Here is a 15,503-nt window from a genome sequence, read left to right on the forward strand (position 1 = left end):
TTGCGGGATGCTGAGCGAGGAGGCCATGCAGGCGGCGGTGGAGGAGGGCTCCAGCGGGGGGCAAGCTCTACAAGCCCCCGCAGCAGCCCCAGCAGCCGCCGCAGCGCAGCCCCTACAGCGCGCTCAAGACCTTCCCCGGGGGGCGTCGGCCGGCGCTCAGCAAGCGCTACGAGCGGCCCACCATGGTGGAGATCCCGCAGGTGCGGGGGGGCGTCGGGCCCTTCCAACCGCAGCCCCTGACCGCCGTCGCCTCCTCTTCCTCGGCTCTGGGGGAGCCTCCCCCGCTGCCCTACCCGGCGCCCGGCCCCTTCCGCGCCTCCCACGGACCCCCGGCACGGAGTTCGGCCCCGCAACTGGGAGCCCAGGCGCCGGCTGCTGCCGCTGCCGCAGCCTCTTCTACCTCCTCTTCCTCCTCCTCCTCCTCTTCCTCCTCTTCCTCTTCGGCCAGGTACGGCCAACATCATCATCACCACCACCACCACCACCACCACCAGGGGGCGCCGAGCAGCAGCAGCGGCGGCGGTGGCGGCGGCGGCGAGGGGACTCTGGAGCTGAGCGCAGGTAAGAACTTTGGCTCCGCGGGTGGAGGAAGGGGGCCAGGTGGGTGGGTGGGCTTTCCACAGGACAAAAGGCGAGGCCCCTCCTCTCGCTCTCGGATAGCCTGGAGGCGACTGGCTCCTTTCCCCGACCGAGAAAAAGCTGGGGAAAGGCACCTGAGCTTGTGCAGAGGGCATCGGGGCTGTGGCAGAATAAGGCTGGCCGGTCTTGCAAAGTTTCGCCCTCCCAGAATAGCCCCTGGGGATTTCGGGGGGGGTGGGGTGGAGTGGGAGCCCCCCCCCCATTATTCGGGGTAGAGGACACCTTCCTATGGTGGCCAGTTGGATCCCCGGTTTCCCTTGCAAAGCCAAGCTGCTTGGGAGCAACCAAAGTGCATTTCCTTTGGAAGTGGGAGGTTGGACTAGAAGACCTCTAAGGTCCCAGTTCTGTTCTGATTGGAATGAAAGGCTTGATTGAGAAGGCCTCCCCTGTGTGACGTCAGGGTGTGGCTTCAGATTTTTCCTCTGGCCTGGTGGGGAGTGCATTTGCACCTTGGTTATGGCAGGAGTTTCTGAAGATCCAGGTGGGGTCGTGTAAATCTCCCGTATGGACCTTTTCTGTCACATTCAAGCAAGCGATGAAGACCCCTGGGGAGGAAAGCTAGCGCAAATCTAGACAGCCTACTCAAAAGCAGAGACATCCCCCTGCCAACAAGAGTGCTTAAAGACTATGTGTCATGCCCCTGGTGGAGACTGACTCTGAGAGAGAGGAGGAACAGCCGACAGGGAGTGGAAGGGTGGCTCCGGAGGTTCTGGAGGAGGCTGGGGAAGAGGAGAGGCCAGGTGGGCAATCAGAGGAGGACCCAGGCCCATCCCCTCTCCATCCTAGGACACGCAGGGAGGAGAGGATAAAGGAGAGATGTGGTCTATTCGGGAGGAGAGGGCCTTGATCCTCTTCATGGGCTGCAGCTGTGACAACTGAATAAGAGGACGGACATGTGTAGGGGTGAACGCTGGAAACAAAGCGTGGAAATATCTCTAGTCTGTCGTTCCTCTCTGAGTTTGGCGTCCTTCCCAGTGTGTGTTCTGTTATCTGTGGACGTCCTCCAGCCCTTATCTTGCCAGGTTTGTGTTGTTTTTTACTCTTTATAATTTAAACAGCATTTCCTCCTTCTGTTAACTGCTTGTGTGGGAGTTTTTTGTCCCAGTCAAGGATATTTGGAGCTTGGAAGCAAAGTGAAGAAATAAAAGGGGCTTCACCTGTATTTTTATGACTGTGTTTATTTTGTATCCCACCCTGGGTCATCACATTTTGTTTCCAGCCCTTGCCCATACGCATGTCCGTCCTCTTATTCAGTTGTCACAACTGCAGCCCATGAAGAGGATCAAGGCCCTCTCCTCCCCAGTAGACCAGTCTCTCCCTTATTCTCTCCTCCCTGTGTGCCCTAGGATGGAGAAAGGATGGGCCTGGGTCCCCTTCTGACTGCCCAGCCGGCCTCTGCCCTTCCCCAGCCTCCTCCACAACCTCTGGAGCCACACTTCCACTCCCTGTTGGCTGTTCCTCCTCTCCCTCAGAGTCAGTCTCCACCAGGGGCATGACACCATGGTTTCCCCAGTTGCAATGTATGGCTGGGAAAGTTGGACCATAAGGAAGGCTGAGTGCCAAAGAATGGAGGTTCTTTGAACTCTGAAGCTGGAGGAGAAGACTCCTGCGAGTACCTTGTGTTAGGATTCCAGCAGTTACCCCCAATTAAATCCTGAGTCTCAAGCCAAACTTCCAAAACTCCAAAAGGATTTATTGGGAGTGAACATGCCGGCAGTGCCTGGGTGCAGCCAACTCTAAGACACATAATTCATTGTTACCTTTGACCCTGGTTTTCCCCCCATCCCCTGGGTGTATATCGTAATTAATATTCTCCAATGGGACACCTCCATAGCCCAGAGTCATCAATCATGCTCTCCAGTTAGAATTTTGCATGGCAGAAACTTCAGTCACCTAGTTACTATTTTTGAAAACATTTATGGAATGCAGTTTTGGATTGCAAGCTGCCGCACTGCTCCCCCCTCCCTTTTTGTTGGCAATTCTAAAAAGACCAGAGAAATATTTTATGAGTTGACACCTTGGACTGCAAGGTGATCCAACCGGTGAATCCTAGAGGAGATCAACCCTGACTGCTCTTTAGAAGGCCAGATCCTGAAGATGAAACTCAAATACTTTGGCTACCTCATGAGAAGGAAAGACTTGCTGGAGAAGAGCCTAATGCTAGGAAAGATGGAGGGCAATAGAAGAAGAAGGGGACGGCAGAGGAGGAGGAGGCTGGGTGGAGTCATTGAAGCAGTCGGCATGAGCTTGAATGAACTCTAGAAGATGGTAGAGGACAGGAAGGCCTGGAGGAACGTTGTCCATGGGGTCGCGATGGGTCGGACACGACTTCGCAACTAACAACAACGACATGAAGATCACGTGTCTTCCTGAAGATCTTCAGATCTTCTTATGGTATGGGCCTTCTTCTCTTTTTATCCCTTCCCGTAGACGTAGAGCAGGGCTTGTCAACCTCAGCAACTTCAAGATCCACGGACTGCAAACTACCAGGATTCCCTCGGCCAGCATGTGTCCATTGGCTGACATCAATTGTCTAAGCTGTATTAGCCTTGCTCTCTCTCTTCCCTTTAGGAGATCCAAGTTTCTACACTCAACTGGGAAGATCTTAGTTCATAGGAGGTAGCAATCCACGGCTTGGGCAGTTGCTCCTTCTTGGAAAAAGGCAGCTGTATAAAAATCCTTAGCCATCCATAAATCAAAGAGTTTGCATGTCTACATAATATCTCTAGCATTGACTTTGGGTCAAGAAGCTGAGCTTAAACAGCAGCTTCCTTCTCCATTTTCCCCCACCCCCTGCAATAAAAATTCTTTGTGGAAGTAGATTGGGCATAAATCGATGGAGATTCTCAGTCCTCCAGGCCATGGTTGTCCCAAAGGTGTTTTTTCAAGAGGCAACTGGACTTTGTTGGTTTCCTTTGAAGACATTTTGCTTCTCCTCCAAGAAGCTTCTTCAGCTCTGACTGGATGGTGGGGAATGGAAGGATTTATACTCCTTGCAGACAGCTGGTCATTTGCATCCTATTAGAGGGTCATCGAGGCCACTTGGAGGTTTGTCTGGGGAATGGATGGTGGGGAATGGAAAGGTTTATACTCTTTGGTCATTTGCATCCTTTTAGAAAGCCAATCGAGGCCACTTGGAGGTTTATATCTTTCTTGGATTTTGAATGGAGCCTCACCTCGCAGTGTCCTTGGGGTCACCTAAGTAGTGCAAATGGGTGTGGAGCCTTCTTGGAACTGCTGAAAGGATGGTGTGTTGTAGAGTGCAGATAGATAATGTATCCTTTCCCCCTCTGTGGAGAGAGGGCTGTTCAATTTGGACAAAGATGGCCTCTTTGACAGCTGGTTTGAAAGAGGGGTCAAAGAGGCCCATCTATGTCAAAATTGAGCAGCCCTCACTCCACAGACGGGGAAAGGATACAACATCATTTATCTCCATTCTACAACACAGCTCCTTTCAGCAATTCAAGAAGGCTCCACACCCATTTGCACCACTCAGGGAACTCTGAGGACACAGATATAAACCTCCAAGTGGCCTCAACGGCCCTCTAAAAAGATGCAAATGACCAGCTGTCTGCAAGGAATATAAATCCTTCCATTCCCCGCCATCCAGTCGGAGCTGAAGAAGCTTCTGGGATTAAAAATGAAACGTCTCGGATGAGAAGTGAAACGTCTTCAAAGAAAGCCAAGAAAGTCCAGTTGCCTCTTGAAAAAGCATCCTTGATTCGACTGGGCGAGGACAAAATGGCAGGTAGAAAATTCTTCAGTGAGCTTTCGTGGCTGAGGGATAACTTGAACCCGGGTCTGATGCAGCTCTGAAAGAATTGCACTACAGTGTCGAGCATAACCCCAGTGTCCCTTACGTAGAGATGGAGCAGCAGTAGACATGTGCTCACTTAAGTTTGAGTTAGCTTCGGTTCTTCACTGGAGGAATCTTATCAAGGTGACCACTAGATGGCAGCAAAGTATTGGGGAGGGATGGGTTTATCCTTTTTGCTACCATCTAGTGGCCAACTGAGGCTTTGCAGCTCAGATACAGCGTGTGCCTAATTTTGCTCTTTGTTGGACTCTCTACACTTGGAGATCCAGATGTAGTCTCTGGTGGGTCACCATTTTCAGACTTGCCTACAAGAGAGGAGGAAGATTTGGAGAGAAATCTCGGCTGTGGGAAAAGGTTATTAACGTAGGTCCAATCTGGAGATTGAAAAATTCTTCAGGCAGTCCCATGAAGTTGACTTCCGCTCTTGGTTTTTCGTGCTCAGGCACGCCTGGTCTCCGTGCAAGCATTGTGAGAAAACCCTTTGAAGGCAGGAGATAGTAAGACACACGAGATGAATCAAAGCTTGGGCTCTGTCTTTTAGCTATGTCCACTGACAGACACACTACCCATATGGTCCTATTGTGTACTTGGGGTGTTGCCTTGTTGATGTCATTGGTGTCAGCAGTGGCGCCATCTTGTCCTTAGTCCCAGAGCTGCTTCCCCTGGGGAGGTTTAGAAGACTTCTTGCGGATGTTCTTGAACTTTCTAAACAGCTGCCCTTCCTTCTCCTCTAACCCCATCGCAGCTCACCGGTGGCAGCCATCTCACACCATTCGTGTGAGGGGTTAACATTTGAGATCTACCCCTTCTGAGAAAACCAAGGCTATCCCTGATTCCCAGAAGAGAAAGCCAGCAGAAGTGGAGAACCAAATGAAGTGGGCTAGATGTTCCCAAATATTACTGCCACTGTATAACCCTGAAAATAAGACCTTGTCTTATTTTATTTTTTTTGCCACCAAAAAAGGCACCAGGTCTTATTTTCAGGGGATGTCATCCACTGACTAACCTCACATTCATGCCTCACCCCCGGCCTCCTTTTCACTGTCAGAGGCCCTCAGGAACTTCTTCTTCTTCTGTGGCCGGCAAGGCTTTCCTGAAGGCCTCTGCAGCCAATAACAGAGCTCAGGATCGATCCAGAGGTTTGTTATCAGCTACAGAGGCCTTCAAGGAAAGCCTTGCCAGCCTTGCCAACTGCAGAAGAAATGGGCCCGCAAGGCAGGTGTGTAAGGCCCAGCTACAACTGTCCAAAGGTAAGTAGTAGGGCAGCTCCTACCACCCATCCCCACCCTAGTTTACTTTTCACCCGTCCACTCTCGAGTGGGTGGGGTCTTAATTAGGGCTTATTTTGGGGGTAGGGCTTATATTGGGCGCACATGTAAAAATCAAGCCAGGACTTACTTTCAGGGTAGGTTGTATTTTCAGGGAAACGGGGTATTAGCCCAGCAGTTTGGGTGATGCCACTAACCTTGTCATCCTTTGGGTGATGCCCCTGGTCACCTTTTGAGGGCAAAACCTTATATCTGGAGAAGGATCTTCCTTCACACCACGAAAGAGGAGGCCTTACCCCATGTTTTGACATAGGAGGCATCTGGAGAACATTCAAGACACATAATCCCTCTGCTATTAAAATTCCAATCTCTTCGTAGGAGATCTGTTGAATTTAAATAAGGCTTCCTCTAACTACTCTCATCTCAGGGACAAAATGTTCTGGGAATATTAGAACATCCATTGTATTCTTCAGCGGTGTTCTAATCCAGTGGATTTGGGGAAGGTTTCTGTACTTTTCCAGAACTAAATTTTCCAAAAACACCTTACATCTTTATTACTTCTTTTCCGGTACATCCCGGGGGGGGGTGGTGTTTGCTACCGGTTCACACCGGTTCGGGAGAACCGAATGTTAATTTTACATCCAGTTCACCGAACTGCTGGTTGCAATGACTGGCTGGCCCTGCCTATCCCACCCTCCCAAGAGCCTCCATTTTGGATCCCAAGTAAGTGCAGGGCCTGTGTGTAGGCTTGGGGAGGGCAAAAACTGGGCCTCCCGAAAGTTCCAGAAGGCCGGAAATAGGCCCATTTCCGGCCTCCATAGAGCCTCCAGAGCCCGGGGAGCCCATTTTGCTCTCCCGGAAGCTTGAGGAAAGCCTCCAAAGCCAGGGGAGGATGAAACCCCCCCCCACACACACACACTGTGGTGCAGGCAGATGACTAGGCCACACCCACCATGGCCACGCCCTCCCAGCAACCGAGCGGAGAACTGGTTGCTAAATTTTTTGAAGCCCTGTTGTGGTTCAACGACAGCAGGTGTAGACGTCTGAGGTCTCGGAGAGCGAGGACTCAGGTGAGGGGCCTGCGTGTGAGGCAGGGATGGGACCAGGACCATCAGGAAATGGGGTGCTGCCTTCGGAGACTGTGGAGTCTGGCAACAGTGATGCAGAGGTCCCTGAGGAGCCTGTGCCCAGTGCACGTCTGCGCAGGGCTGCTCGAAGGAAAGAGCAGCTGCAGTAGCATGGGCGACTCGGTAGTAAGGCTGCAAGGTGATGGCCCCTCCCATAAGGGATAAAAGCCAGCTGAGAAACTGGAGTTCTTTGCAGGAAGCAAAGAAGTTTTTGCACTCGAGCCTGGTGGACGTTTGGACTCTTTTAGTTTGTGTTTGGAGACTCTTTGTGTTTGAAATATTCCTTGGCAACTTTATCTAGTGTTCTTGGCAGCCTTGCACCACCTTGGTAAGGCTCGTTATTATCAGAGACAATTAGTCTGAAACAGCCATTTAACCGTGAAGGAACGGAATTCATAAAGAATCATTAAAAGGTTTTGTTGTTACCTCTGTTTTGTGTTTGTTTCCTTGGAACGATGTTTGGGTCAGAACAAGACCATCCCTGGTACCAACTCAGGTTTGCTTGGGTCTGTATGTTGCCCGGACATCTTTTGCTGTTGATTTACCTTGTAATTAAACTATTAGTGTTCCAACGCCAGAAAAGAGCTTCCTTGCAACCACACACACATTCAAGCATCCCTCTTCTTCCTTCCCTTTGGAGATTCCACTTTTAAGACCTGGACCGCTATTCCTCCTTTCAAAGTTTTTGGCCACATCTGTTGTAACCTAGGCTTCCCCAACAGTGTGAAGCTAACTCCATGTCCCGATAAACCCCTTTTTATTTAGTTTACAGTGAATTCCTCTCCAGCAAAGTCCCGGCCAACAGTCTCTCAAGAGATTTCCCAATTACAGACCTTCATCAGGCTTGGGGAGCTGCCAGGCTGATAGCTTCCAAACACCACACTGTAGCAGCAATTACTTGGCAAGGAGTCAGGAACAGATCTTCACCCAAATGAATTGAACTAATTGTCTCCTGCAGACACCACTCCCCTTTTGCTCCTCTTTATTCTCTCTGGGAGGGGCCGTTCACCATCCACCTGAGCCTTTACTCCTGAGTCGACCCTTGTTCCTTAGCTGTTCCCTTCTTCTGGCAGCTCTGTGCATACGCACACTGGGAACAGGCTCCAGCCGTTCTTCTTCCCCACTGATCTCGACTCCGAAGGCAGCTGATAACTGTCAGACGGCCCTGGCCCCATCTCTGCCTCTGACGCAGAACCTTCCCCAGACTCCAGGACTGGCCCATGTTCCTCCCCAACCTCCTCACTGTCCGAGTCTGCCGCCAGCTCTGCGCTTTTCGAACTTCGGAGGTTTGCCAGAGTTCAGATCTTGCCATGACTGTCATTCTCACCTGAAAGGGCTTTGAGGTAACCAAATTGGGAAGATCTTGAGAACTTCTCCTTGTCAAAATATATCAAGAGACAATAATGAAAACAAAAACAATTTATAGTTTATTGTAGGCCAGGCATTCTTCCAGGATGGTCTTGTGTCCTTACATTTGGGAGACCTCAAGAAATGTGATCCCAAACAAAAGCTCCCCAGAAGGAACTCTTCATGGATTTAAAAGCAAACAAAATTTCATCCTTAATCTTTTTGTGGAGACCATATTAGCACTAGTTAGTCTTCTTCCTCTTCTTCTTCTCCTCCTCCTTCTTTTCCTTCACCACCTCCTCTTCCTCCTGCTCCTCCTCCTTCTTTTCCTCCTCCTCCTCTGCCTGCTCCTGCTCCTCCTCCTCCTCCTCCTCCTTTTTTCTCTTCTTCCTCTTCCTCTTTCTCCTCCTTCTTTTCCTCCTCCTCTTCCTCCTGATCCTTCTTTTCCTCCACCTCCTCCTCTTCCTCCTGTTTCTCCTTCTTTTCCTCATCCTTGTCTTCCTCCTGCTCCTTCTCCTCCTTTTCCTTCTCCTCTTCCTCCTCCTCCTCTTCCTGCTTCTCCTCTTTTCTTCCTCTTCCTCCTCCTTTTTTCCCTCCTCTTCCTCCTTCTCCTTCTCCTTCTTTTCCTCCTCCCTCCTGCTCCTCCTCTTCATCCTGCTCCTCCTTCATTTCCTCCTCCTCTTTTAATTCCTCCTCTTCCTCCTGCTCCTTCTTTGCCTCCACCTCCTCTTCCTCCTCCTCCTCTTCCTCCTCTTCCTCCTCTTCCTCCTCTTCCTGCTCCTGCTCTTCCTTTTTCTCTTCTTCCTCTTCCTCTTTCTCCTCCTTCTTTTCCTTCCTCTTCCTCCTTCTCCTTCTTCTTTTCATCCTCCTCCTCTTCCTCCTGCTCCTCCCTCTTTCCTCTTCTTCCTCTTCCTCCTCCTCTTCTTTTTTCTCCTCCTCCTTCCTCTTCTTCTTGCCCCGCCTTCTTCTGTTTATTGCTTTTCCTCTCCTCTCCTGCAACCCAATCATTTGGAAGAGAACATGAAGCTATTTTTCCTGTGAACTGAGGAAAAAAAGGGGGGGGTGGAAAGCTCTCAGAATGACACCTGTCTTCCCAGTGACTTGTTTCCATGACATAGAGAGAACCTCAATTCAGCATAATTGCAGAAAACAGACTAATAATAATAATAATAATGAAAAATCCCCAAGCATAACTCTGCACATTGTTTTTTTGTATAATGCTGGAGTAAATGTCTTTTGAGCCTTGAAGGACTTAATTGCCATGCAAGATGGTCAAAATATTTTCCCCTTCTTTTTAGACAGAATCTTTCTGAAATGTGAAAAACACCATTCTATTTTCCTTCCTTCCTTCCTTCTTCTTCCCTACTCGGCCTTAGGTCTCCCTTCGTTTTGATATGCAAGCCTAAAATTGGCACCAGGAAATTGGAAATTGCATCTTTAAGCAGGCTACAATCAAAAATGAATTACAATAAATCCTATATAATTGCATAGGTCATTCTCTTTAATGAGATTTTATTAACCTGACTGTCGAGCTTTTGAGTCAGGCTGATATTTTATCTTCCTCAACTGATAAAAGTGTCAGCTATAAACCACCATATAAATATTCATAAATCTGCACATCTGTGACAGCCTATCAGCCGTCGTCTTCTGGACATTAAAAGCATTCTAATTACTTTCTGTCGAGCTGAGCTGAAAGGACGCCTGTTATAATATGCGCTAGGCAGGCATGATTGCCTTTGTTTGCCACCACAAATCACTGCACACACACAGAGAGAGAGATAGACACACACACACACACACACACACCATTTTATCAACGAAGGGTCCAAGAAAACAGCCAGCTTGGAGTAAACAGGCAGAAGGTGGCAGGCCACGATCGGAGCCGAATTGGATCTGGAGCCCAATTCTGAGATGGGTTTAAATCTTTCAAATTAACAGGAGGAGAAAGTAGTTTGGTTCATCCAGAGATCTGCCTTCTCTCTGTCTCTCTCTCCCTCTTTCTCCCTTCCTTCCTCCCTCTCTCAACCTCTCTCCCTCCCTCTCGCTCCATCTCTCCCTCCCTCCTTCTCCTCTCTTGCTCCTCTCTCTCCCTCTCCCTTTCTCCCTCTCCCTCCCTCCCTCTCCTTCTCTCTCTCCCTCCCTCTTTCTCCCTCCCTCCCTCCCTCCTCTCTCCCTCTCTCTCTCCCTCCTCTCCCTCTCCCTCCCTCTCCTCTCTCGCTCTTTCTCTCTCCTCTCTCCCTCCCTCCCTCTCACTCCATCTCTCCCTCCCTCCCTCTCTCTCTCACTCCTTCTCCCTCCCTCTCTCTTTCCTTCTCCCTTTCTCCTCCCTCCCTCTCCTCTCTCCCTCCTCCTCTCTCCCTTCCTCCACCCTCTCCCTCTCTCTCCCTCTTCCTTCCTCCCTCTCCTCTCTCCCCCTCTCCTCCCCCTCTCTCTCCCTCCCTCTCCCTCTTGAGTTATAAGATATAAAATAGGAAAATAAACAGGAAAACAGTGGGGAGGAAGAGGGGGAAGAAAAGTGAGGAAGAATAAAAAAAAGAAAGAAACAGAAATCTTGACTTCCGACTCTTTCTGTCGCAGTAAAATCGGGCGTTAATATCAAGCCACAACTTTATGCTTTTTTTCATAATAATATAAACGAGCCATTTCTATAAGGATCGATCTATCGAATGGGTGAAACCCAAAATCCAAGCTTCAATCTTGTCTGCTCCAAGCACCAAGTTCAGAAGCGGTTTCCATATGGAAACAAACAGTCCTTCTCTTCTTTCCTTTCATCAAAATGGTCAGTTTTCAACCAACTCCACCATCTTCTGCAACCGTTCTTCCGTGGTAGGAATCAAAGGGTCCTTCCATTTTTGGGAATACAATAATCTTGCTGCTGTCGACATATATAGTGTCAAAGTTCCAAACTTTTTCTCCAAGTCTTTTTCCATTAGGCCCAACAGGGAAAAAAAATATTCTGGTTTCACCTTTATCTCCATTTTCAGTATTAAAATAGGGATCATGCTCCAATTTTTTATTTTTTTTTTGCTTTATCGCATGTCCACCCTAGATGATAAAAAGTTCCTTTTGCCTTCTCTTTTTTTAATAAATGGTTTGTTTTTATTGTATTATTATTATTATTATTATTATTATTATTATTATTATTATTATTATTATTATTATTATTATTATTATTATTATTATTATTATTATTATTATTTTAAATGGCACTTTCCATCCAATTCCTACAGGGTTTGTGGGTGCCACATTCTGTGTGGAGAAATTTAGTATATGCAGGTCTCTTGAAAGTCTTAAGTGATGAAGCTCCCACAACTTCTGAAGGCAAAAGCTTCTCACTGTCAGGAAATCTCTCCTTATTTCCAGGTTGAATCTCTCCTTGATCAGTTTCCATCCATTGTTCCTTGTTTGGCCTAGAGGTGCTTTGAAAAATAGCTTGACTCCCTCCTCTCTGGGGCAGCCCCTCGAATATTGGGAACACTGCTCTCCTGTCTCCCCTGGTCCTTCTCTTCTCTGGACTAGCCATGCCCAGTTCCTGTAACCGTTCTTCATATGTTTCAGCCTCCAGTCCCCTCATCATCTTGGTTGCTCTTCTCTGCACTCTTTCTAGAGTCTCAGTACTCTGCTTCTGTCTTGTATAGTCAATGTAATCCTAAATTGCATCAACAGAGGGATTCAATTGAGATCAAGGGAGGTACTAACTAATAAAGCCTTAGTAAGACCACACCTAGAGTACTGCATCCAGTTTTGGTCACCACGATTTAAACAAGATTTGGGACTCTAGAAAAAAAGGCAGAGAAGAGCAACCAGGATGATGAGGGGACTGGAGGATAAAACATACGATGAACTATTGTAGGAACTGGGCCTGGCTAGTCTAGGGAAGAGAAGGACCGGGGAGACAGGATAGCAGCCTTCCAATATTTGAGGGGCTGCCACAAAAAAGATGGGGTCCACGTAGAATAGAATAGAATAGAATAGAATAGAATAGAAGAATGAAGAATAGAATAGAAGAAGGAAAAAGAATATAGGGAAGGGAATAGAATAAAATAGAATAGAAGAATGAAGAATAGAATAGAATAGAATAGAATAGAATAGAATAGAATAGAATAGAATAGAATAGAATAGAATAGAATAGAATAGAATAGAATAGAATAGAATAGAATAGAACAGAAGAATGAAGAATAGAATAGAAGAAGGAAAAAGAATATAGGGAAGGGAATAGAATAAAATAGAATAGAATAGAAGAATGAAGAATAGAATAGAATAGAATAGAATAGAATAGAATAAGGAAAAGAATAGAATAGAATAGAATAGAATAGATAGAACAGAAGAATGAAGAATAGAATAGAAGAAGGAAAAAGAATATAGGGAAGGGAATAGAATAAAATAGAATAGAATAGAAGAATGAAGAATAGAATAGAATAGAATAGAATAAGGAAAAAGAATAGAATAGAGAAGGAAATAGGAATAGAATAGAATAGAATAGAATAGAATAGAATAGAATAGAATAGAATAGAATAGAATAGAATAGACAATATGCATGTTGCCATTTTGAGGGGGTTAGATGCCTTCAGATTCCATACAAATTTCAGTATCTACTGCATATTTGCATAAGTTTGTTCTTGTTCTCTTTGACAATTGAGGGTTTTTTTCTCCCTGGCTGCTGCTCTAAAAAAATAAATAAAGAAAAATAGTTTTCATTTAAATAATGGAACACGAGAGCACAAAAGAAACTGTTCAAATGTTGATTTTTTTCCCCCCACTCCTTCTCCCAGCCCTATAAATTGTCAGGTACCTACCGTTAGTGTTTTTTTGCCCCCTCCCTTGGTCTAGGCCCCTATGAATAACATAAGCAAATTTGCAATTATGTGCATTTCACTTTAACATCCTCAAGCAAATCCTGATCATTTGGGCGGAAAGAAGAGATTATGAGATTGTTACAGCGCCCGTAAAAATAGAAACCAAATGTCCTTCAGAAGACTTTTAACTGCGTGGAAGGGGTGATGGAATGCAGATTGTTGGAGGATGGGCGCCTGGGTTTGATGCCTTCTGGGGTACTACAACTCCCATCTCTCACTCGAGTTGTACCAGTCAGGTGTACCTGGAGAATGTAGCACGGGGAATCCTCGAGCTCCAAATTTCTGTGGTTAAATGAGCTTTGCGCAGTGGTGGGCTGCAAATTGTTTAACCACCGGTTCTCTGGCTGGGTAGGCATGGCCAGTTGGTCATGTGACTGGGTGGTAAGTGAGCAACTCAATCTGCCTGCCTGCTTTGCCTGACAAATTAGGCTACGCCCAAGAACCAGTTGTTAAGAAATTTGAATCCCATCCCTGCCTCTGTGTGTTTGTGTGTGGGGGGTGTGTGGGTGGGTGGGTGGGTATGAGAGAGAGGGAGGGAGGGAGAGAGAGAGGTTAGATCAGATATCTCTCTCTCTCTCCCACCAATGTCAGCAAGCCACCATCAGTCAAAATTCATATTAGTGGTCCCCGGGATTTAAAATTATGAGTTTGGTGGTCCCTGAGGTCCAAAAGGTTGGCAACCCCTGCTGTATTGGATGCAGGACCCTCGTCCAACTCCTCCCCGGACTCCTGGACTGGTCCCTGTTCTTCCCCACTGTCCGATTCTGCTGCCGTCTGCACAGGCTGCCGGCAAACCACCACATGAAGGTATAGAAAAATGTGTGGCAAGAAACACGTAAAGGGATTTTGGAAAACAGAATCAGCCCTTCAGCTGAATGTTGAAATGACTACTGTTATTGCCATGGTTGGACGCCCCCTTATTTAGAGCAATTAGTTGCAGCCCAATTAATTGTGGTGTTTTGGCTTGGCTTGGCTTGGCAGAACTTCCAGATGGAAATGGAAAATCCTAAGAAGAGGTAAACTTTGGGCAAGAGCCAAGGTTGTGCCTTAAAATGGGTGATTTTGGCAAAGAGTTAAGGATAGAACAGAAAAACAGAATAACAGAGTCGGAAGGGACATTGGAGGTCTTCTAGTCCAACCCCCTGCTTAGGCAGGAAACCCTACCCCATTTCAGACAAATAGTTGTCCAATCTCTTTCTAAAAACTTCCAGTGTTGGAGCATTTACAACTTCTGGAGGCCAGTTGTTCCACTGGTTAATTGTTCTCACTGTCAGGAAGTTTCTCCCAAGTTCTTCTCTCCTTGATTGGTTTCCATCCGTTGCTTCTGGTCCTGCCTTCAGGGCAGGTTAGAAATGAGAACAGTGGGATTCTCATTCCCCTCTGGTTCACCTCCACCCCAGATTCATCTCCCATCCTCACCGAATTTGAATCCCACCCCTCATCCTGGCTCCCTGCAGCCTTTGGAATGGAAATTGACTTGGAGATCCAGTTCCTCCAAACATCTACCCTGACAGGTTGTACTATTCAGCTTTTCATCTAAGGCTACAGATTATGTGTGTTCTGACCCAGCTTCCCAAACACGACAAACTCTCTCAAGTGAACTCAAATATTTCTTTATTCGGAGCCCCAGGAGCCCCGGCAAAAAAGTTTCTCTCTCAATACAGGCTGACAAGTCTGCCACATCTATTTATCTTTGCCCCCTGCCTTTTATCCCCAGAGCTAGGGTGGGGCTTCGCTAGCAGCAGTGGCTCTTCCATCCCAAGGACCAGCCTATAGATTTCCTCTGCTCTCCTCTCCTCTGCCTTCTGCGCATCCACATGTTAGGCACTGGACGCAGCTGTTCCTCCTCTTCCTCATCAGCCACCTCCAGACCTGGGGGCTGTTGATTCTCCTTCTGCGGGCTGACGGATGGCCCAGGTTCTGCCCCCCCCCTCTCTCTTTCTCTCTCTCACACACACCGCAGGCTAATAAGTCTGTCCGGCAGGAAGATGAATAGTTGTCTGCCACACCTATTCATCTACATCCCCTGCCTTTTATTCTCCAGAGCTAGGGTGGGGCCTCACTAGCAGCGGTGGCTCTTCCATCCCAGGGACCAGCCTATAGATTTCCTCTGCTCTCCTCTCCTCTGCCTTCTGTTCATCTGCATGTCAGGCACTGTTCTTCCTGTTCCTCATCAGCCACCTCCAGACCTGGTGGCTGTTGACTCTCCATCTGAGGGCTGATGGATGGCCCAGGTTCCCTCTCTCTCTCTCTCTCTCTCTCTGTCTCTGTCTCTGTCTCTGTCTCTCTGTCTCTCTGTCTCTCTATGTCATCAAAAAACTCCACATAAAAACTCTACTCCCATGCCTCCTCCTCCTCCTCCTCTTCCTCTGATCCATCTGATGGAGGGGCCGGCGCCACAACACTGTTGTTGATTCCGTGATATACATTTTGTAGGGTTCCTTCATAT

At 47.7% G+C, this 15,503-nt stretch overlaps 1 protein-coding gene across 1 annotated transcript in view; it reads left to right on the forward strand.

Moving 5' to 3' along the window:
* Positions 1 to 15,503, forward strand: part of BEND4 (BEN domain containing 4) — a 31,769-nt gene that overhangs the window by 59 nt on the left and 16,207 nt on the right. Inside the window, 2 exon segments of the mRNA XM_087965811.1 lie at positions 1 to 49; positions 51 to 561. The exon segment at positions 1 to 49 is cut by the window's left edge and continues 59 nt beyond it. Of these exon segments, the coding sequence (XP_087821937.1) occupies positions 8 to 49; positions 51 to 561 (553 nt within the window). The 5' untranslated portion in view covers positions 1 to 7.

The sequence above is a fragment of the Notechis scutatus genome, chromosome 4 (genome assembly GCF_049901735.1).
Source record: "Notechis scutatus isolate UNSWTSFEM ecotype Mainland chromosome 4, rNotScu1.2, whole genome shotgun sequence".
Classification (NCBI taxonomy): domain Eukaryota; kingdom Metazoa; phylum Chordata; class Lepidosauria; order Squamata; family Elapidae; genus Notechis; species Notechis scutatus.